Below are 24,526 nucleotides of genomic sequence, written 5' to 3' on the forward strand. Positions count from 1 at the left end.
AAGTTGAAAATTTCCAATAGGTAATGAAAACAATATTCATAGCATTAGAACTTCTTTCTCTCAAATAGCTAAGTCATTTTATTTAAAAATTGTAAATAAACATGAAGAACTAAGGCACATGTGCAAGTCCATTGATTCAGCAACCAGTGTGTACATAACATATACTAGAGACTGTGAAGGATAAGTAAGTTCATTGGTTTTAAGTTTCAGTTGTGTATTTGAAAGGCTGAGACTACATAGCAGTAACTGCAGATTATGCACATTTATACCAAGCAGATGCAAATAAATCAAGCTTACGAATCTCTCAGCAGGGGAAAAACCTGTACAAAAAATTGTACAAGGAGTAGATGAGTTAGGGGGAAATAAAATTGCCTCCAAAGGGATTCTCTTAAGAAAGGAGAAGCTTGTTTCCTCTTCATCTGCAGAAATGGATTAAAAAGTGAATGAACTAAGGTATGTTGAGGTGTGAAGACATTAACTGCAAGAATTTGTGGCAGATGATCCAAGTCTTGTCAGTGACATTTGATGCAAGGTTTTCAGTGATGCCCAAATCGGGACTAAGAAAAGCAGGCAGGCTGCTGTGCAGAGAAAGCCAGGCTAAGGTGTGTACAGAGAGCTAAGCTTCTCTGTGGAGTGTCTGTAATACACCCAAATCACATTGACACAGAGGTGGAGGGCGAGGCCCCAAAGTGGGTCTAGCCTGCTCTGAGTTGGAACACTGTGGTCAGAGTTTTAAGTCTCAGACACAGAACTAGTAAAAGTAATGGGAGGGGGCCTTTGGATTGTTGATATTCTTCAGGAATTTCCAGTCAGTCCATGTGTTTTTACTGAGAAGCAGTGTTAATTTCTTCATGGGATGCCTGGACAGCCTGGCTAGTTTGATTTTTACAGAGCCCTTGGGAATCTTTCCCAGGAACTTCTGTCCCCTGCCAGGAGTTTGGATATAAGGTTTTCAGGACTTTGTTCACAAAACAACTTGGAGCTGTGGCTACCCACCAGAAATGTCTTCTGCTGTGAGTCCTGACCGCCACGGACCCATCAGTCCTCTCACCTTCACAGAACTTCCCTTTTCCTCCCCTAGGCCTTCAACAAATACAAGAGAGAAGGGTTTTGCCTTCAGAATGTCGATAAGGCTCCTTTGGCGAAGAGAAGGAAAATGAAAAAAACTAGCACCAGTACGGAGACACGCAGCAGCTCGAGCGAAAGTTCTCATTCTTCTTCCTCTCATTCTCACGGTAAAACCACACCTACAAAGACGCTGCAGCCCAGCAACCCTGCTGACGGCAGTAACCCAGAGACCCTCTTCCAGTTCTCAGACTGAGTGACGTGCGAGTGGTGGGAACGGAACTGATGGTCTTTGCACCTTTATTCCCTCAGCATGTGCCTGAGGCCAGGTTTTGTGCTTTTAAAAATGTGTCCCATGGTCTCATTGGAATCTGCCTCTTAGGGAATTTTTTTCAGGAAGAGCCAAGTGGTTATCCTTGTCCAAAAGCACTGGACAGAGAATGTTACTGTGAATAGAGCACATGTTATATTGTTTTAGCGACCTAGCACGTCGCTGACAGAACTGTTCTTGAAAGAGCAAAGGTGTCTGTAAACCTTATTAGGGACTGGTTAGATCTGAGCTGCTTACGAAATGAGTCACACATTTCTCAGACATCTGCCAGCAAGAGTCACTTGTACTGTGATGATGATACCTTAGTTTCACATTGTGGATAAAGTGGGTTTTTAAGAGATTTGTGCCCTTGGAAAGCAATTTATCAGAGAAAAAGGTCTGTTTTCAGAAAGATTCTGTAATGAATTTTATGTGTGATGTATAGTTATTTCTTGAGAAAGGATTTTAACTTATTGTGTTTATTTTATAGTTACATATGATGATAACCTGCTGTTATTAATCTTTTTCTAAAAAGTAAAAAAAAAATATATAAGAACTTAAGGCCCCATACTCTGTATTTGGGACCCATCTGAGATGCATGCTAAGCTACTTATATTTTCAGTTTTGCACTGCTCTTTCCTGGCAATTTGTTTTAATGGTTATTGCAGAATATTAAGGTACATGTCTCTGTTCTAAATAACACTGTACTTTATAAAATAATCAAAACAAGCAAACTGTTTTATAAAGTGCACTGTTGAAAACGTATGTACTGTATTTTTGCCATTTTTGCCATTATCTACTTTAAATCTGTCCTCCTTTAAAACATCCCCCTTCTACTTTGTATGCAGCAAGTAGATGGGCATAATCATTAGCCACTTGGGCAACGATGTGAAGAAAACCTAAAGGGAAATTCTATTCAACACTGTGCTTCACATTTGTACACTGTGTTGTGCTACAGGGAGGCATTTCCTCCTGTAGTCGGGTATTATGTACATAATATTTTAGAATCATAACTATAACTTGTTTTGAAATTTTTCCGTTAAATTTTAAATCCAGAAACCATATTTTATAAACTTATACAGAGCACTTTTATTGCTCACAAGTTCTGAATTCATACAGAAAACAATTGCTATATGATGAAGACATTTTACATGAAAGATTGCTGCATTTTAAAATATGTCTAATTCAATCCCTATGCAAAAAAAAAAAAAAAATGAAGTGATGGGATTTGTATATTTTCTTTTAAAGCCATCACATGAAATGTCAGGACTGAGAAAAGTGATCTTTGCTATGTTTACAGGAATCATGCTTAAAAAGATAATGCCCGACATGTTTATTTTACAGTCTTTGTTAATGACAACCTCTTGAGCATTAGTTTGGAATTTGGGCATGATATTTATTTATTCCTTTCTTAGGATAATAGCAGCATTAATTTCAACCAGTTATGAATACTAAAAATACTGCACTCTATGTAATAGTAGTAGTATATTTATTACTGAATCAATGTATATATTAATAGCACAGGCATCAAAAATGGCAAATATTAAAATATTTTCAAAATATATTATCCTGTTCACATTTTTGTCCACAATGGTTATTGGAAATAATTTTTTATGCTTTTCGGTGAACAAAATGACCACACAGTTCTCATAGAGTTAACGAATGTTTTGTACTCCCAGCTTTCAGTCATTCCTAGTAATGATGGGAAGCTTACCTGAATACCAAGCTAGAGCCAGTTCACATGAAGTGATTCTATCAGGCACAGAGTTAGAATAGTCAAGAAAAATGTCCAGTTCTGTCTACAGTTCTGTTGAATACATTTGGAAATGTGTAAGTTAGTTCAAGTCATTTTTGAGACTCTGCATCCAAGTAGAAAATATTGCATCCTACTAGAAAATACTTATTAAGATCTAAGTAAATAACTTAAATTGTAAAGTAAAAACTGAGGGGACTTTGTTGCTACCGGAAAATGATCCAGAAAAATGGTCAATATATCCCTGATTGAGAATGTAATTGACTCATTGTGAATACTGGAAATGAAGGGGTTTCGTTTGCATTTCTTTTCTTTGCCTTCTCTTTTGATGGACTTAACACAATGAAATGGTCAAAAGGCAGGCCAAGTAAGAGAAGGAAAGAGAAGGCTAACTCGTCGACTGGCGAGCCTCCCTGATCCATCTAGGGCGGGCTTCCGAGAAGACCCCAGAGGCGCTCAGAGTGGTGCCCTCTCGTCACATTTTCTGTCCTTGCCCTCATCAATACCGGAAAGACAGCATTTGGCACCACGTGCCACAGCCAGGTTGTGTGCAGGCTGATAGTGTACAGTGCTTTCCTGTAGCCACATCAAAAATAAACTAAGGAATAGTTCGTATGGAAATGTTAAATGAAAGGACTCTATTTTAGTATTAGGAGTAAAGCAGAAGTAGATCTAAGACAAACCAATATATACATTAAGTTCTCTTCATAATATTAACTTTGGAGATGGAGCCACATTGCTCCTTCCCTTCTTCCCTTACTGATTTTATTGTGTATAGATTTCATACCATCATAAATCCTGATTCATGTACTATAGTTCATAACTACATATGGCTGAGAAGCAGGAATGAGAAAAGGAGGGTAATACAGGAAAGAAATTTTTGAAGACTAGGTTCTCATAATTACTGTGCCAGATCCTATGGCTGAATGAGTTAAATTAACTATTTCAAAATTCATCAATTCTTCCAAATCACTATAAAGTAATAAATCACTGAACCACTGGAACAGAAAATCAAGTCCCCTGAGTTAATTTCAACATGCTTGTCTTAGAGTTACAAATTCACTTACCCATGAAAAAGCTGCCTTTAATTTTTTTTATATTACAGCCGATTTCTTAAATAACTATGTAAATGGCTACATTTTTACATATAAGGTAAGTTATTTTAAAGACCCCCACTAGGATAGCAGTGACTATTTTTTTATAAGGGAATTCCTTTTGTATCTCTTTTTTTTTAATGTCTCAAATACTTTATAAAAGTATGCAATTTATTGTCTACTTGTTCACCTTGCCCCATTTCAAATGCTGTTATTGTCATATTTATTAACATCAGGGTACTTCAAAATGGTGAGCATTTCCAAATTTATTGGCCCTATATGTGCCTTAGACCACCTGATCACATTGTTATCCCAGTGACCAATAATAAGAGCATGATTTGGGTGTTTGTCTTATATTTGTTACGTTCTTTAAGATCTAAGCAAATAAGTTAAATTCTGACATGACACTTACACTATATCAAAATAATTGTCTTATAGATAAGTCACTGCAGCATAATGAAATATCTTAAAATTATATGACTTTTGACCCCTCAAACATCTTATACCATATCACCCCAATTTCTGGCCTTTAATTAAGTATATGCCCCACATGCATGTCCGTTTTCTTTTGATACCTTTATCTGGCACTGAAATGGATATAGCAGGCCCCAATGCAATCCAGAATTTAAAAGTGACATGCTGTAAAACTCAAAAAATGGAAAAGAGGTCATCAGATAACAGAAGTAGTATGCATAAATAAATATTTTAAGTGTAACCTACCCGAAGAGAATAGCTGCTACAGCAACATAAAGGTTTTATTTGCTGTCTTATTAAGGAACTTGCCTTCCAATTGTGGCATTCTTTAGAGAGAATATTTTTCTTAAGAGTAGTTGCTTAGATTTTCTTTATATGGGAAGAAAGCGTATTTTCAAGGGTGCAACATTTTTCATCATAGGAACACCTGGTTAGTCTCATCTCAGTTCTCACCTTCAGCATTACATAGCTTTGAGCTCTCGCGATATTTCTTCTGAGCCCTTTTCTTTTTTGTGCCCAGCTCCCCGTTATGTAATTAAGCTATTGATGCTTCCTGTCCTCAAAGCAATTGTTCACCTGTGAGTTCATGAATTTGTGAATCAAGCAGGCAGTGGTATTTTGTATTTTCTACCAGGAGACTGGAAAGGTGTAAGGAACTAAAGTGGCTCCCAAATATATCTGTCTTGGCTTCTTCATCCTAATGCAAAACAGGTACTGTTTATTGCCAGCCATTTCTTTTCTTTTTTTATTAAGGTATCATTGATAGACTCTTATGAAGGTTTCACAAGAAAAACAATGTGGTTACTACATTCACCCTTATTATTGAGTTCCCCCCCACCATACCCCATTGCAGTCAGACTGTCAGTATAGTAAAATGCCACAGAGTCCCTATTTGTCTTCTCTAAGCTACACTGTCTTCCCCATGACCCCACACACACCACGTGTACCAATCATGATACCCCACAATCCCCTCCTCCCTCCCTCCCCACCCCTCCCCTTTGGTAACTGCTAGTCCCTTCCTGGAGTCTGTGAGTCTACTGCTATTTTGTTCCTTCAGTTTTGCTTCGTTGTTATACTCCACAAAGGAGGGAAATCATTTGGTATTTGTCTTTCTCTGCCTAACTTATTTCACGGAGCATAATACCCTCTAGCTCCATCCATGTTGTTGCAAATGGTAGGATTTGTTTCTTTCTTATAGCTGAGTAGTATTCCATTGTATATATATACCACCTCTTCTTTATCCATTCATCTACTGATGGACACTTAGGTTGCTTCCATATCTTGGCTATTGTAAATAGTCCTGCAATAAACATTGGGGTGCATATGTCTTTTTGAATCCGAGAAGTTGTTTTCCTTTTCTTTGGGTAAATTCCTAGGAGTGGAGTTCCCAGGTCAAATGGTGTTTCTATTTTTAGTTTTTTGAGGAACCTCCATACTGCTTTCCACAATGGTTGAACTAGTTTACATTCCCACCAGCAGTGTAGGAGGGTTCCCCTTTCTCCACATCCTCGCCAGCATTTGTTGTTCCTAGTCTTTTCTATGGTGGCCATCCTAACTGGTGTGAGGTGATATCTCTTTGTGGTTTTAATTTGCATTTCCCTGATAATTAGCGATGTGGAGCATCTTTTCGTGTGCCCGTTGGCCATCTGAATTTCTTCTTTGGAGAATTGTCTGTTCATATCCTCCACCCATTTTTTAATAGGGTTATTTGCTTTTTGGATGTTGAGGCATATGAGTTCTTTATATATTTTGGATGTTAATCCCTTGTCAGATATGTCATTTATGAATATATTCTCCCATACCGTAGGATGCCTTTTTGTTCTACTGATGGTGTCCTTTGCTGTACAGAAGCTTTTTAGCATGATGTAGTCCTATTTGTTGATTTTTTATTTTGTTTCCCTTGCCTGAAGAGATGTGTTTAGGAAAAAGTTGCTCATGTTTATATTCAAGAGATTTTTGCCTATGTTTTCTTCTATGAATTTTATGGTTTCATGACTTACATCCAGGTCTTTGATCCATTTTGAGTTAATGTTTGTGTATGGGGTTAGACAATAATCCAGTTTCATTCTCTTGTATGTCGCTGTCCAGTTTTGCCAACACCATTTGTTGAAGAGGCTGTCATTTCCCCATTGTATATCCATGGCTCCTTTGCCAGCCATTTCTTTCCCATGATAACTTCTGACCACATGGTAAGAAGCTTGATATTTTGCATTTAGAGGGAGACTTGTATCAAAAGACAGGATTTGTGGTAGTTATTCATCAGGCTTTCTGCTGAGATTGGTAGAAGGGCATTTTGTAGTATTTTTCTAGTCAGAATGGAGCTTAGGTTATCATAAGGAGTTGAATACTTCAAATAGGTCAAGTTCATATTTAATGCAGCAAGTTCTTCTCAGAGCACAGGAAACTGGCATAATATTAGCCATTATGTCATTTCCATTCTTTTCCATTGCATGACGTTTCTAATTTGTATGGTTTTATAAAAATTGTCTCTTCACTACAAAAAAAAAAAACCAGTTTCATTCTGGTTCCTTCCCATATTAGAGTTTTTATCTTTTCATTTATGTTTTGAAGTCCTTCTATATTAAAAAAGAAGAAAACAGGAAGAACAAAAATGTGTCATGGCTTAGAAAAGGAAATTTAAGTTGTATGACCAGAATACTACAGATTTATTTTCTGTCATTTCTGCTTGTAGTTAGATTGGAAAAATCATTGTTTCTCCTGTTCTCTTTGTTTTAAAATCCAGTAAGGTTGAGGAACTTGAGATACTTAACTGCAGTTTTGTTTTTCATTTTATAATTCACGTAAAATGTGCACTGTTGTGCTGAAAAGGACGTCTGTCTGACAGTTATCCTCATTAAGGCTTGTTGCTATGGTAGACATTTGTTTATTGGTAACAGTTTATTTTGGGTACTCTAGTACCGTCTTTGCTCAAATCATAAATGCTGCTGAAAGATTGGATGTACACTAATTCTCATTCTTTTGATGAATAAGAAGGGAACAATACAGGTGCTACATTACATACAAAGTTAATGCTTTAGTCACCAAAGTTTTGAAAACTATCTCTTAAAAAAATCCCCTTTTAAAAAGAAGAAGAAACTACTATATACATACTTAGAAAAAATGTTTAAAGACTGGCATTTTAATGTAGAGTTGTTATACTTCTGTCTAAAATGGTATGTACCCTTAGGGATGGAACTGAAAACTTGTTGAAAGTAATGTAAGCTGCAAATCTATGTAGGTATGTGAATTCTTCTGCAGCTTTACATAAAAGGTAAGAATTTGTCTTACTAGAAAGAAATAGAAGATAAAAAGATGAAAAACATTGTCTGTCTTCTGTTTGGTGTGGACAGTTAAAAGTATAGTCAAGCCACAATCCAAACGAACACCCTTCCTGTCTTTGCCGTCCTTGTGTTCATTACCCACAGCCGCTGGACGTTCTCCTGCATTTCGTTCCAGTTGCAGGACCACACACACTGGTGTATTGCTGCACTGATACTGCGCCCACTACTTCTTCATGTGCCCATGGACTGGCTGAGGTTACAGATTATAATTAAGATCAGTGAAATAGAGACATCATTAGAACAGAGAGGGGAAGATTTGGGGATGAAAATTGTGTAGGAATAAGGAATTAATGAGTGCCCTTACACCCGAGACACGAACATTTGGTGTGAACATACAGAGGGCTACTTAACAAAAATACTATTTCAGTGGCCATATAAATACACCTGTTTTAATAATTTTGCCTACTGTGTGGATAAATGAACTTATTTAACAAGGCTACACAGGCTTTGTAAGGTGGTTAGTGTCTTTTCAGAGCACACGTGATAACTTCCTCCTCTCTGTTTCCCTGCCCCCTCTTCAACTTCTTCTGCCTTCTGCCCAGACCACTGACGTTCTGTGGCCAAAGAGACTAGTTCAAATGGAGCACTAAGTCTCCATATAAGTAGTAAACTTTTTTTAATGTAGTATAACGTATAATGCACAGATATTAAGTGGGCAGCTCAATGAATTTTTACTTCATATATACATATAACCATCACTTAGTTCAAAAGGAAGCTCCCAGTCCACACTCAAACATAACAACTGTTCTTTTGTCATCAAAGATTAATTTTGCCTGTTCTTGACCTTTCTGTAAATGGAATTTTAGTCTGTAGTTTTATGTGTTTGATTTTATTTGATCATCATTATGTCTGCAATTCATCTCCTGTGTTGCATATTTGTTCTTTTTCATTACTGTGTAGTATTCCACCAGGTGGCTATCACAATTTATTTCTTCATTCTGTTGTTGATGGTCATTTGGGTTGTTTGTAATTTTTAGCTTTGATGTCTGAAGCTGCCATGAAAATTCCTGTACATATCTTTCAGTGGACATGTGTACGCATTTCTCTTGGTGTTCTATGGAAGAATGAAACTACTGAATTATAGAATGGATATATATTTAGCTGTAGAAGATATTGCCAGATAGTTTCAACAGTGGTTGTACCAATTTATGCTCCCACCAACAAATGTATGCGAGTTCCCGATGCTCTTCTCCTCATCAGTACTGGGTGCCACCATCACTATTAGTTTTAGTTCTGGCCAGTGAATTTCATTTGGTTTTAGCTGTCTGGCAAGTATGGATTTTATTGTGGTTTTAATAGCATTTCTTTGAGAAGTAAAGATGTGTGGAATCCCCTTTTTATATCTTTATTAGCCATCTCACTTGTTAAGTGCCTGTTCAAGTCATTTGTTCATATTTATTGTATCTATCCTTTTCATGTTGATTTGCAGGGTTTCTTGGTATTTTATGGACGTGAGTTTTTTGTCTGACATATTACTATAAATAGAATTTGGTTTGCTTTTCTACTTTTCAAATGGAGTCTTTTGATGATCATAAAGCCCTAATTTTTATGAAGTCCAATATACCAATCTTTTATTTTATGGTTAACAATTGTGTATCCTGTTTAATAAAACTTCACCCCAAGATTATGAAGATATTCTTCTTCAAAAAGCTTTATTGTTTTATCATTCACATCAGGCCTATCATCCATCTAGCACTGATATTGTATATGGTGTGAAATAGTACCAAGAGTTCATTCATTCCATATGGGTATTCATGTGGCCTAACACAAGGTGTGAAAACCTCAGTGCACTCCAGCTGCAATTTTTATCAAGTCTTCACATCTGGTCATGTAAGACTTCTAACTCTGATCTGCTTTCAGATAGTCTTGGCTACTCTTAACCCTTTGTGTTTCTGTATACATTTTAGAAAAACCTTGTCAGTGTGGGGGAAGAAATGGACGTGATCCCTGCTAGTGTTTAATTGGTATTGCATTGAATATATAAATCAGTTTCAGGAGAATTTGTATCTTCTCAATTTTGAGTTTTACAATCCATAGGCATGTTATATCCCTCTACTTACTTAAATCTTCTTTAACTTGTCTTAGTGATGTTTTAAAATTTATACATAGAAGTTAGATTTATTTGTAGGTTTTTGATGTTTGTATTATCTAATTCTTTGCTGTTAGTATAAGAAATATAATGGATTTTTTTTATTGCCTTTCCATCTAGGAACCTTACTGATAGTTCTGAAGATTCTTTTCTATTTCTTCAAGTCTACACTCATACCTGCTGTCAGCAATGATAGTTTTATTTCTCTCTGTCCAGGTTTTCTTTTCTCGCTTTATGAAGCTGACCAGGCCTTTTAACAAAATGTTGAGTAGAAGTGGTGGCAGCAGATCTCTTTGATTTGTTCCTGAACTCAAAATAAAAATTCAGTTTTACCATTTAATATATTTGCTGTAAGTTTTTTATTAGATGCTATTTTCCAAGTTGTGTTTTTTTACTCCTAGTTTTCTGAGTTTCTGTTAAATGTTTTTTATGCCCCTATTGAGACACTCATATGGTTTTTCTCCAATATTCTCTTTTATCGATGAATTACTCTGATTTTCAAATGCTGCTTTCCTAGAATAAACCCCATTTGGTCATACTGTATTATTCCTTTCATACATCAGTTGATTCAGTGTGCTAATATTTTGTCTAAGATTTTTAAATTGTCTTTTATTTGGAGTATCTAGTCCATTTACAATTAATGTGGTCATTAATTATTGGCTTAAGGCTACCATCACACAGTTTGTTCTCTATTTGTCCCATTTCCTCTTTGTTCCTTGGTTTCTCCTTTTGTCCCTTCTTTTGAATAAACCAAGAATTCTTTACTACCCATTTTTTCCCCACTATGTTAGCTTTCTGGATATTTTTAAAAATTCATTTACCATTAAACTTAGAGATTACGACATGCATCTTTGACTTACCACAGTCTATTTTAAATTGGCACATAGCCATGTCCCATCAACGGAAGAACTTTTTCTCAATGGAAGTCTGTTTACCCATTCTATCCTTTTGTATTATTAGTGTTATGTATTTTACTTCCATATTCTATATATATTTTAGGTTTAAAAACTACATTTCATGTGTATCTTATAGGCTTTTCTGTGTTTTCCATTTTTATTTTTCCCTGTTCAATCTTTGTTATTTTTACTAACCTTCTTCCTTATAATGATAAACAGTTCATTTATCCTCTGTTCTATTGGATCTATTGAATTTTCATTTTAATTTCATGTATTTTCAGATCTAAAATATTCATTAACTCTCTTACAGATTCCAGGTCTCTGCTGAAACTCTCAATCTTTTCTTCTGTGTTCTCAAACACATTAATCACAGTGATATTAAAGTTCTTGTCTAATAAGTCTAGTGTTTAAAGTACTCTCTATTGGTTGTTTCTGTTGTCTATGTATATTTTCTTTTGGTTTTCGATCTTCGGTCCTGTTCTTTAGAGTGCCTCAGAAGTTTGGCTGAACACTCGCCATTGTGTGTTAAAGATTGTAGAGGCTCTGCATGATGTTATCTTCCTGGTGAGACGATTATGTTTTCCTCGGGCAGGTAGGTAGAGTACAGGCAGGTAACCAGAACTGATGGAGGGTTGATTTTAGACTCTGGAAAGGCTGATCTCATACTGCTTATTTCTAGCACAGGATCTCTCTGGGTTCTCAGCTGAAGATCCGGAGTGTTTATAAGAGCCACTTCTCCTTGGTGGCCTTTGAGCACCAACCTCCGTCCCCTCGGCACCCAGAGTTGACGAGTGCGAGCAGCAGCTCAGCTCTGTAGCCTCCTCGCTGCTGCTGTTTGCTGGGTTTCTGGAGGCCTCCCTGGTGCACACAGTCTAGGATTGGCAAGCACCTCATGGAGATACTGAAGCAGCATCTCGGGCTCACTTCCCTGAGGTTTTCTACTCTCTGGGTGTTTTGCCCATCAAGGCTTGTGTCCTTTGGCAGCCCAAGTTCCAACCTTTGTCTCTTCAGCCAGGTGGGATTGCCGCTTCCTGCTAGGGGTTTGCTTCCCTGTGTCGTGAGTTTGCAGAGCCATCAGAGAAGCTGGAGTAAATGTGGAGCTCGCCCCAGTGCGCTCCCCTCTTTCAGGGATTACAACCCCTTGGATTCTGCCTGTGTTGCTCTGCTCTGTGTCCATGAACAGATGTTACCTATTTCATTTAGCTCTCATAGCTCTTTTCAGTGGGAGAGTTAGTTCTAATCACAAGCTGCTATGTTGTGGCCAAAAGCAGAAACCTGGCAGTAATCATCTTTAATCCCCATTGTTACTTCCCCACAGTGGCTTCTCGCAGCGACAGCTTGGCCGCCACAGGCTCACGCGGGAGGGCACCGAGGTCACTCACTCGTTCCTTCGTGCAATGGACATTGTTTAAGTTCCTGCTCAGGCCGGGTGCTACTCTAGACACAGGTGACAGAGCAGTGAATGAGGGAAGCTCTCGGCCACTGTGGGACTTAGAGCCTCTTATTTCATAAAAAAATACTGAAGAGATTCTGTGTCATATTTGTACTAATTACAGACTTTTCTTACATGTGGGTGAGAGAGACAGAGGCCAAGACCTTTTGGATGATGCCACCTTCCTACTTGACACAAATAATTTTAGTCTTCTAAAAAATTCTGTGGAGACTAGCCCGGTTCACAGTTCACACACAATGTATCAATATTTGTCCCACCTCTGACAGCTAAGACATTATCCTTAATTCCCTCTCCATGAGTTTCTACATCATACAGACAAGACAGACACATGAAAAACTCCCTTTGGAGGACAATTTTATGAAAAGTTGAGTTCAAGCTCCAGGAGCTAATTTACAGAGAACAAACAGCTCTGAAATCAGCTCTTTCTGTGACTGTCAACGTGAGATCTGTTAAAGAATAAGCCTACTTGTGGCTTCTCATTTTAAGTTCAGTCTCTAAAGAACATTTCACCTGCTACAAAGCACTTATTAAATGCTTTGAGATACCAAAAAGTGGTGTGGTGTCCCCAGTCGCCCAGAATAGTTTAAATGTCACTGTTATCAAGAGAAAAATGTAACCTGGGCACATGTCACTGTTAAGATACTATAGCCAAATCGGACTTTTACTCCTCTGTTCTTTGTTATTCTTTTTCACTTCAGAAACTTTGTATATTCCAGAGGTGATCCTGTGTATTTCGAAGTACAATCTGTCTTCATGTGATTGAAGTCAGAGAACTGAAACAACATTGTATAGCTAGCAGGTCTGGAGCAGCCAGGCACACTCAGGACAGGCCAGGAATTGAGCACCTGTGGTTTGGTGTCTTTTGCAATGGTTTAAAAATTGCCAGTGCAAGTGGATAAGGCCAGGCACAAAAGGCCACGTATTGTATGATTCCGTTTGCATAAAATGTCCAGAACAGGCATATCCATAGAAACAAAAAGTAAATTAGCGGTTTCCAGAGGATGGTGGGAAGGAGAAATGGGGGAGTGACTGCTTAATGGGTGTAGGTGATGAGGTTTGGGGGTGATTAAAATGTTCTAGAATTAAGTAGTAGGTAATGGTTGTACAGCACTAAAAACCACTGAATTGCACACTTAAAATGGTGAGTTTCATGTTATGTGAATGTTATCTTAACTTCTAAACACATACACATGGAGAGCTGCCAGGTAGTAAGGAAAAGTCACTTTAAGGAGGGCAGGTCTAACACCTGCTATTCAGGGAATACCATCCCCAGCCATCCTTATTTTGGCAGCAACTCTGAAGTGTAATTGACATTGTGGTTGGAAAATCTTCTCTTCCAAACAGAAATTAAGTTCCTGGACAAAGTAAGTTTGTTTCTTGCAGGTAACACGAAGTTGCAGCCTAGCAGAGAAAGAGCACCTCCGCTGATCACATGTTCCCAGGGTTGCATAATGTTTGGATAGATATCACGGTGCCATGTGTTTAAATGGTGACCACATCCAGCTTATGATTGTTTTTTTCTCTGCTCTAAATGTCAATCCCTCACTTTTATCCTCATGTCAAAGAGGGACCACCAAGCTCTTGATTTACATACATTTTCTTCAGTGAATCCTTTTCTCAATCTCTTTTATCCTACCTGTATTAACTTTCTCTGAGAAGCAAGTTCATTTGTGCAGTTAACTGAAATATCATTTTTAGTCATGAAGTCATTTGAAGCAATTGTCTTTTTCTCAAACAATACCACGGAAATAACCAGAAAACTATGCTATTCAGGACTTGGCCATTTTACTAAATAGTCAGAGACTATATTGTCTCCCTTAACTCCACCAGTTAAGATATTTTTATCCCTGAGCATTTATTTATACTCATTGGATGCAAAAGCATTTTCAACATGAGAGTGATTACAGACCTTATTTACCGATTGAGATATCATATGAAATTTTGCTTTTGTTCCTAGCAAAGATGAATTGTATTGAAATTAGACTGAAATTTTCAAAATACTTTCATAGTAATAGAAGAAAGTTGTTTGAAACTGCAAATTGTTTTACATAAAAACTTATGTGAAGACATATATTGCAGCACAATAAAGTCACTACTTTTACACATTTTGAATAGTAAATGTTTTGAAGGTATTTTTAAATAGTAACTAGCCATTGAAAATTCTCTTATTTTTAGAATAAGGCACACCTAAATGTTTGAATTGGTGTATTTTATTGTATTATTAGTCTAATTGTATATATGCTTTAAATAAGAATGGGCTAGAAAGATGAAGATGTGTTGATAAATAAGAGTGATTCTGATACATCTTTTAGATATTTGAGTAAAGTCTACTGTCAAAATTCTCCGGAAGTTTTTATTTCAGTGCACTTGCTTTTGAGCCTAATATGGCTTTCTAATGTCAGAGTAATCAAACCTGACTCACCTAATACCCAGACAACTTTCTCTAATGATGGATACATTCAGGGAAAAACCTGAGTCTTTAAAACTTCTAGAGTTTAAACTGACTTATTTGGGCCCTATGTATATTATGAAACCTAAAAAGATAACTCTTTGTGACTATTAAATTTAATGTATAATCTTCACTATGTAAGCTTTTTTAAAATTAGTTTTTATACCGGTTTCATGTTAAAGTTTTCAAATGTTAACAGATTATAGTGGCTAGAGTAAAGGATTTCATTTTAAATCTGGCAGCATGTTTAGGAATTACTCAATTACATTCCAGTTTGAATCTTTATACTTGCATTATTACTTAAAATTAGGTGGCATTAATAATCTATTTAAATATGTACCATAGTTTGGAGGAAAATAATATTTTCTACTTAACAATTAATTTAATTGTTAATTAATCAATACATTTCAGTATTGTGAAATGTACCTGTACATGTGCATGTCCGTGTACACACACACAAACACACACATATATTTGGGGCTTATAACAAACACCCATAAGACTCATTCCTTAAACTGATTATCTGCCCTGCTGTGGCCCCACCTGTAATGAAGTAATCTCTAATAAGAATGATCAGTCAGTCAAAGGATGTGAGGTATCTAGGTTAGTTTCTTTTTGAAACAGAGATGTGGATACAAATAGTTCAAACTAGTAACACCAGATTGGTTTCGGAAAGCACTAACCTAGCGGAAACAGGTGATAAGATTCAGAGTTCCAGGATTATTTCAGTATAGTTTTAAAGATAGTTAGAATTTTGATTCACTACAAAGACTTCATTCAGAGTGCTATGCTCTGGGTATGTAAAACATCCAAAGTAGGAGGTATTGTTTGTTTTTTTAGAGATTAGGGAATGCTTTTTATTTACCTGGTTGATTTTGTCTAGACATTATAAATGTGACATTTTTTTTTTATCAGTTACTTCACTGTTGGTGTCTTAATGGGAAATTTTAGTTTGATTAGTCAACTCTTTCTGGTAGGTTTTGGTTTTTTTTAATTTATTTTGTTCGGTTGATTTTGAATTTTTGGGGGTGGGAACAATGATAACCTTAGAAGTTTCTGCAATAGAGAATACTGTGAAACCACAAATGTCCCTTATGAAGCTGTGGCCTCCAGGGGAATTTTCAAAGCCTATGTTGGGAGAGTGGCAAATTAGGCAGAGCGTCATAGCGATTTTTTTCCATAGTGAATTCATCTTATGTATAGAATGAATGGCAAGCATATTTAGCTCTTTTTGCTAACATCCTGGACTTCTTTTCATCATGACTGGTTTGCAGACTTTTAATGTTCCTCCCTGAAAAGCAGCTAACTGACTTTGTTTAAAGAGAAATGTTTTTAATACAGAGAAAATGAGTTGCATGTATGCCTCTCATGGCAAACTAGACGAGTGGTCCTCCACTGCAGCGTTAGATACTAACCATTCCAACAATGTGCACATCTACTATTTTTCACTAAGCTTGGCGTTTTACATTGAAAGTATTTTCAAATCAGATCTTACTTGAGTGGGTTTCATGTGATTGGACTAATGCATAAATATTTGCTTCTTTGAAGGTAATTTGACAGTGGAAATTAACGATTTTCTTGTGAACCATAGATTTGAGGAACTCTTTTAGAGGAAACTTCCGTTCTTAACATTTTTGTAGATTAATTGCTTGGGCATAATGCTGTGTTTGTATGTTTTAGGACTATTACTGAAGAGTACTATTTTATTTCTTTATAAAAGCAAACATATTACTAGATTAGCTCTTTTCTGCTCAGAAGAGCAGGAAGGTGACTGGGAACACAGCGTGGAGTTAGATGCAGAGTTGACTGACGCACCGTGAGCCTCTGCGGGGAGAAGCCTCGGCAGGCTGTGCGTAACGACACAGCCCATCATTCTTGGCGAGCTTAGTCAGCCCAGCCTTGTTTCCCAGCATCACATTTTTAATCATTATACATACCAGCATCTACAGAAAAGTCCATTTGTCCTCTGAAAGAAAGCCACATTACCCAAAAAAAGCTCACCTTATTCCTTCTTCTTCCCCGAACCCTTGGCTTTCATCAAAGAGTAAAATGTATTTTATGTGACACTTCCCATGAGTATTGCTGGTAAGTTTGTGAAGAGGCGAGAAGGCGGTTTTTAGTATTGTACTTCCAGGCTGGCCACAGACTCAGCGACCCTCAGCTTTGCTGTATCTCCCTTTGTTCACCTGTAAACTGGGAATATTTATACCCATCCTTCCCTCTCCCATCAGCATACTGAAGGATCAATTCAAGAAGAGGAAAAAATCTGTAAGGTGCATTGATCCCAAAGATGGGCAGAATATAGATGCAGCTGTTGTTTGATAATGAAGACATTCTTTTGCATTGCAAGTTAAGTTTGAAAGTGTCTTTGATTCTGAATCATGAATATCAACTGGCATTTTGAAGTAGAAATTGAGAATAGGCAGGCTTAAAATTAAATACGTTTTTAATATTTATTTATGGTCATCAAATAGTATTAGTAAGACTTTTACAACATATATTTATAGGTCTGCATGTGGGTTTAAAATATATCATTGCACTCCACTAATTTGTAGAATGCCTTATTATTTGAGCCAGCTTATTTCAGAGGGCTACATGGCTGATTACGTCAAACCATAGTCAGCAGTATTTTTAGTATATCCTAGAATCTTAGCATTTAGGAGCCTCAGAGCTCTCCCTGAAATCCCTACAGGAAGCAAGGATCCTTTGGGACATCACTGACAGGTGCTCTGCGGCCTCGTGCAAAAAACGAGAAAGTACTTTTCCAAGTTTGGGGAAAGTAGTGAAGTCACTACTTTAATGTGTACCTTTTGTTCAACAATCTTCCAAAACTTGGAACTAGTCATGTGTTACATTAGAAGATGCAAGCATTTTAAATTTGGATTGAATACCATCTCATTTAAAGGGCCTATGTTTGTGATATTTCAGGGTGTTTTTTTTTTTTTCATGGTTCCACCATTGACTGGGTTGTTCTCTCCAGTTTCTTAATAATTTGAAAATATGTTCTTCCCTTTTTAGTTGTATCTTCTTCCATTTAGCATTAATCATGGCAAGAAGGGCAGGAGAGCCTACTTTTTAAAAGGACTGAAATCATGACTTCTGTTCTTTTACTATGACAACTGGATTGATTTCAATCCCTTATTTAAAGGTCCTTCAAAACTAGCTGCCACTTCTTTCAGGTAAATGCCTGGTAAGTCATGTCAGGAGCTCTGGGAAAGGAGAAGCTGATGGGACCTCAGAGTAGAGAATAGTATCCAAATATCCTGAGACTCTTTCCTTCTATGGAGCCTACTCGGGAGGGACACCAGTGTTCTAGCGTAGCGCCAGCTGCCAGGTAAGAAGGCTCTGAAACGGTGGGTCAGTTTTGCTTTGACAGGTCGGGTTTGGGGCATCACCTAGCCTGGATGCTTAACTCCACCCTTTGTTCCATCTTTAGGAAATGATAGCACCTCCGTTTTGTCACCAGCCCAAATTTGCATCAACAAAGTAAATGACTTAGTTGTATCTTTTCTTTTGCTTTTCATCACACCCTCGGCCTCTCCCCTCCCTCCAGCTCCCTCCGTCTCTCCCTCCCTCTCTCCCTCCCCCTCTTTCCTTCTCTCTCCCTCCCTCTCTCCCCCTCTCTCCCCCTCTCTCCTCTCTCCCTCTCTCTCCTCACCCCTCTCTCTGTCCCTCCCGCCATGCCATTCCTTCTGCTTTCTCCCACCTTTCCAAGGGAAGCCGTGTTACCATGTTAAGATGAATCAGCCTCAGACTCCAAGCCCTATAAACAGGGATTAGTTGCATGTAGCCACCAAATTAACCATTTTAGACAGTTTTAAACAGCTAATGGCTGTCGAGTCACGTGAGCCGTGTAGCAGTCCAGGTGGCCTTTTGAGTAGAAGAAACCAACCACAGTGGATACATTTCTAAAAGACCTGTAGTCAGTGCTCCTTTTTAGAAATGTGGGCAGGTACATGTTCATCTCCGGCCAAAACTTCCATTTCCAGTTTCAAAAGGGCTGGTTTGAGGATGCCTTTGTGACCGTTTTTTCTGGCTCTGTTAGTGGCCTGATAAGCAATAGCTAATTCATCATTCCGACTGCGAGAGGAACATCTATTCCTCTCCACCCCGGGCTGCCTGTGCAGGCTCGTCTGACTAGGACCAGGTCCTCTTCATCACCGACCGAGGGAATTCTTCTATTTGCAGAAGCTTGCTTGCATTTTTCTTTCATTGCCCTTTACCGTATTCTGCCTGGCTTGATGAGGTGCTTCACCTGCCTATCTAACTTTCTTTCCCACTCTCACCCCCAATTTTACAATATGGAAAATTTATTTTTATTCCAGAAAGAGGCAAAAAATTCTCTTAAGTGAAGTCTGTAGATAGTGTTTACTTGGGAGTAGATGATTTCTTATTCTGCTTGTAAACATCAATTTGGATGGCAATTAAGAACGGGTTTTTAACCTCTTTGAAAAGCCCTTCTGGGGCAAACCTTGGACAAAGTCACTCAACTGGCATATAATTATAATTTCATTTGCATGGTTTTTTCTTCCTAAATCTCTCTAGAAGAACATAACACATTCTTAAAATGCAAGAAATAAAATTATTCTCACATCAAAGATCAATTTTATATCTGCCTTTTATGCCATTTTCCATCATTTTTATTATTATTAATCCAGCATTAGTTCTCCCTGGCTTTTTTTTTTTGTTTGATGCCTCCTGCATTTAGTAAGTAGTAATTTATAATGAACTTTCCCTCTCCTGAGATTATTTAGAACTAAAGGTTACATGTTTCTTTGTTGCTGTAAATATGCAGTTATTTTAATGTTCTCTGAATGCTTTATTGTAGTGACAATCAGTACTGCCATTGATTGAAGGTAAATTATATGGAGTTAGCAACTGTTATACTATGAGTTATTTATTGAGAAGTTTCAGAACTCCATAGCTACTTGTCTTTAACTCTTAAAAGAGGCATGTACTTTTTCCCTTTGTAGTCTTAAGGTTACTTTTCTCTTTGTTCAGACAGGTCTAAGTGACTAGGATCGACTGAAAAGCACACATGTATTAAAAAGTGGGTGCAGTGGGGAACTGGAATGTTTTCTTGCTTTGGGAGTTTAGCCGGGAAGTTTTATGTACGGGTTTTCTTTTTAACAAAGCAGTAAGGGCTTACTTTTTACTGACTTCTGTGTGTGTAAAGATATATTTGTTCAAGGTTTAAGAAAAGAATAAACCTGTGAGTGTACAAACACCTGATACCAGATTTGGATTTGTGGGACTTTTTGTGGGGGAGGGGGGAGTTGTTTCTTGAAATTAGTAAGATTATTAAAGAAACACAACAGTGGACGTTAGTAATATGTCTTAGAACAATGACCCAAATGAACTTGCTTGTATCAAAATCGCCCGTAGGTACTGAATGCAGAGTTTCCTGTTGTTCTGAGCTGCTGTGTTCTGCCCTGCAGAGTCCTGACGACAGGAAGCTTCCCTCTGCCCAGCGTTCTCTAAAGGTCTTGCTTCTTGTTGCCCAGCCGTGCTCTTCTCCTGGACCCTTGGCATGTGACCTGAGGGCTCCAGCAGAAATCCACCCAGAGGGTCACAAGGAAGAGTGCCAGGGTCTTCATTATTACCACAGTCCATGGCTGCTGGTTCCCAGGCTTCTGCAACTTAGGTCCCCCTGAAAAATGACTCTGCCTGCTGCTACCTTGGGCACTTGCCCTTTACTTTTATCCTCTGAAACTCACCCACCCTCCATGCCGCAAGGCCAGCTTCCCTCAGTCTTCCAAAGAATTCATCACCTCATTTGATTATTTTGGAAGGAGCAGCAGTTGACAGAATGAGCCCAGGCACAGGTACTGTATAAGTTCCCTCGTGCTGCATAACAAACAGCCCCCAAACTTAGGGGCTTTAAATAATACCATCTCTTATGTCAGAATTCCTGTGGGTCAAAACCTCAGGAGCAGCTTAGCTGGATGTTTCTGGCTCAGATGAGAGTCCCTCCCATGTTTCAATCAGGATAATGATATTGGCTAGGGCTGCCAACATTTAACACTTGACTGGGGCTGGCAAATCTGCCTCCCAAGTTGGCTCACGTGGCAGGAAGTTTTCCACTCCAGCTTCTCAAAAGGGCTGCTTGAGGGGCCTTACAGTATGATAACAGGCTTCCCCTGAGCTAATGGTCCAAGAGAAGGCAAGGAGGAAGCCACAATTCCTCTGATGTCCCCGTCTCAGATGTCACAGACATTGCCTTCTCCAGAAGCCAGCAACCAAGTACATCGACACTGACGGGAGGAGTACTAAAGATTTTGCAGACATATTTTAAGTCTCCACAGTGCAAAACCTTACTCCCCCATAATACTAACCATGTAATGTTGGGTGAGTTACACTCCCAAGCCTTAGTTTCATCCTCTCTAAAATGAGTATAACACTTTCTCCTCAAAGGATAGTCGTATGGACTCAAGACGTTTAAAAGATCCTAGCACGACCATGCCTCATGCACGGTAGGTATCCCATAACTGGCAGTTTTTGTTATCTAGGCTCGGGAAGAAGACCAAGGTCAGAGTCTCTGCTAACGTATAAGTAAAGGTGGAACCCCAGCATGATGGTGAGGCAGTGTTGGGGGAAAGACATGCCACAGACAGCCGTACAGTACAGGACACTTCGCCTGCAGCCATACCCTGAGCAGGGAATGGGCCGAGCTGGGCATTAGTATGAAAGTGCCAGCCTCTGAGCTCCACCACTTTTTCGGTCTCTGCTTCTCAACCTGTAGTAGATGACAGAATAATCTCCCTCCCCAAATGGCCACATTCTAATTGCAGAATGTGTAAATATGGAGACTTCCTGATGGGATTCAGCTAAGAATCTTGACACGGGAGATGATCCTGGATTATCCAAGTGGTCCCAATGAAATTGTAAGGGTTCTTAGGAGAGAGAAGGTGTTATTAGGCGGCTGGCTCTGAAGAGGCAGGAAGAGCCCATGAGCCTAAGGATGAACGGAAGGGGGAGGGAATGGACTCTCCTGAGAACCTCCACAAAGAAGCCCTGCCAAAACCTTGAGTTAGAGCAGTGAGATTGATTTGGGACCTCTGACCTCCAGCACAGCAAGATGGAAACACCTTTCCAGAAGGCACAGCCAGGAACACAGGGCTCCCCCTCCTCCAGCTCCCAGCTGGAGGGCGGCCTTCCCAAGACAGGCAGGATGCCCACATTTCTCAACCTGCCCCAGCACCCTATTGCTGAGGCACATTCTTTGCAAGTACAGATGGGAGTTGGGGGCTTCCATCCTCTGCCCAACCCCCATTTGTAGGATGGAGGCTCAGACGACCTGAGGCTGCTGCCCACCGCCAGCCCCACCAGCACTGAGCTCCTGAGGCAGGGGTGTCACTCCCCCCACCCCACGGTGGAGCTGGGACCACAACTCTGTGAATACACTGAAAACCAATGAATTGTACACTTTAAGAGGGTGAATTGTATGGTAGGCAAATTATATCTCAACAAATCTGTTTTTTAAAAGAACCAATAAAAAATAAATTCATGTTGTTAAAGGCCCCTGCATTTGTGATAACAGCACCAACAGGAAACAGAATCATCCCCCTGCAGCCACCATGGATTTGGCCCTGAGGCAATGGCTGACCCCACTGCTTGGCGTCCCCGCTGTGCACGCTCTCCCAGCACAGGCCCTGGTCCTCCTGGGGGGTGCACAGCACTTGGGGAAGATGCGTTGTTTACTTGGGGGAGACAAGCTTTACTTCACACCAAGATGAACAACACAAAAGGGACAAAGCAGTGCCATCTCCCAGGGCCCTTAGGTGAGCAAACCTCTTCCCTTTTCCACCTCCTTCCAGGAATGGCCCTGCTTGGGACCAAGACATCTCCCTCTTGAGCTCAACCAGCTGAAACAAGAATTGGGAGTGAAATACAGGTGTCCTCAGTTTACAAGCTTACATCAATATTTGGCCCAAGAGCAAAATCTCATTTGCCTACAGCTCATTTTGGATTTCCTGCAGCCAGGCTATATCCAGTGCACTATTTGTTAATATTTTACATTGAGTTTGAAACTGCAGGACATCTTTTCTAAGGCTTTGTTTTAAGCTAGATGCATCGAAAGGAGCACTGGGTTTTATTTGCTGAGAAGAAGCCTGTCCATCAGCTGTTCACACGACTGGCACTTCCCGCACTCAGTCCTTTTTTATTTCCTGAAAATTTTGGCCCAACGTCTTGTTTCATGAGCCCTTGCTCTCAATTCTTATCCCCTTTCCTCCTCCTCTGAGCCCTGAAACCTCCTGACCGAACAGAAGTCTACTTTCACCTCAAAGAGTTCAGAGAGCGATGGCATCCACAGCTGGGGGCCTGTGACAGGCAGAGGTGACACGGGGTCACACAAACAGGATTGGGTCTTGAGGACCATTCTTGGTGTGTTTCGCTCTTTGACCAATTCTCAGGTCCAGCCACAGACTCAAAGCTGGGCTTGCACTTCACAGTTTGTGTCTCTTTAACTTTGGTCAGCTAGGCTGCCGTGTGCTGTCAGCGCCAATTGAGGCAGACAACTCTGAAATCTCAGAGCCAACCCCACGGATTAACAGCTAACCCGGCCTGTGTTTGACTACTTGTAAGACAAAGAAATAATCCCCAGGGTATAACCAGGTGATCCTGAAGGCGGGCTCTTAGCTGCCAGGTGGAGGTGTATCCTTGGACTGCCCGATCGCCTGGGTGGGGCTCTGGCTGAGGCTCCCCACCTGCGTCCGTGCTCTGCAGCTGACTGGGCTGCAAAAGATGCTGAGCCACGTACTCAGAGTGAGTCAGGAATCTCATTTTTGTAAGATAATGTGTGTTAAGCATGCATGGATGTTTCTAGTAAATATTAGTAGTGTTTATTCTATCAGACTTTCACAGTCCCAGAGCTGAGCAAAACCAGCAGTAATTGCTTCCACACTGCATGTTGTGGACATTTGAGCCTGTGGCTGGTATTGATGTGGAACTCACAAGAAACTGATTAGGGTCACCTGGGATCCCACCAGTGAACAATGTGATGTGACCACAAGTGACCAAAACAACCAAAAGGATGGATGGACATGTCTGGTCAAAAAAAAACACCCCAGAATCAACCATGGTGGAAGGTCTGGGCATATGTCTGCCTCAAAATCCCACCTTCTCCACAAGTTTGATGCTGCCACTCAATGCTGCCTGAGTTCTGACCAGTGGAGGGTCAGATTCTCTGGGCCTCAGTTTCCACACCTGCAAAATATGGATATAAAGTGATCACCGTCCTTTAGTCACAGAACACCGGAACATTCTCTGGGGTAATATTTTATGCCATAAAGTCTATTTCAGTGTCTGATACATTTGGAATGCTCAGAAGTTATAGTAGTTATTGATAGATTACAAATACTGGAAGAGAATCTAAGCCACTAATACACTGGGCAGCATGAAGTGGGGGCCCAGGGTGGGAGGAGCACCATGCCCAGGAGCTGCACGGGGTGGCTCCCCGGAGGCCTGGGCATGGGCGATGCTTCACAATTCCAGCCCCACCAGTACCCCTGACCTCCACCGCATGGTTATTATTAGGATGAAACCAAGCACAGTGGGCTGAAGTCAAAATTTCAACTCAACCCACAGGCCTGCCCACATTG

General features: G+C 39.5%; 1 protein-coding gene across 2 annotated transcripts in view; it reads left to right on the forward strand.

The window, feature by feature from the left end:
• The window catches only part of RPS6KA5 (ribosomal protein S6 kinase A5), a 190,738-nt gene extending 170,589 nt beyond the window's left edge, over positions 1 to 20,149 (forward strand). For both annotated transcript variants that reach the window (XM_073241979.1, XM_036991737.2), the window contains one exon: positions 1,082 to 20,149. In XM_073241979.1, coding sequence (XP_073098080.1) covers positions 1,082 to 1,321 — 240 coding nt within the window. In that variant the 3' untranslated portion in view covers positions 1,322 to 20,149. The remainder of the gene's footprint in view (positions 1 to 1,081) is intronic.
• The last annotated feature ends 4,377 nt before the right edge of the window (positions 20,150 to 24,526 follow it).

This window comes from Manis javanica, chromosome 8 (genome assembly GCF_040802235.1).
Source record: "Manis javanica isolate MJ-LG chromosome 8, MJ_LKY, whole genome shotgun sequence".
In the NCBI taxonomy this organism is placed as follows: domain Eukaryota; kingdom Metazoa; phylum Chordata; class Mammalia; order Pholidota; family Manidae; genus Manis; species Manis javanica.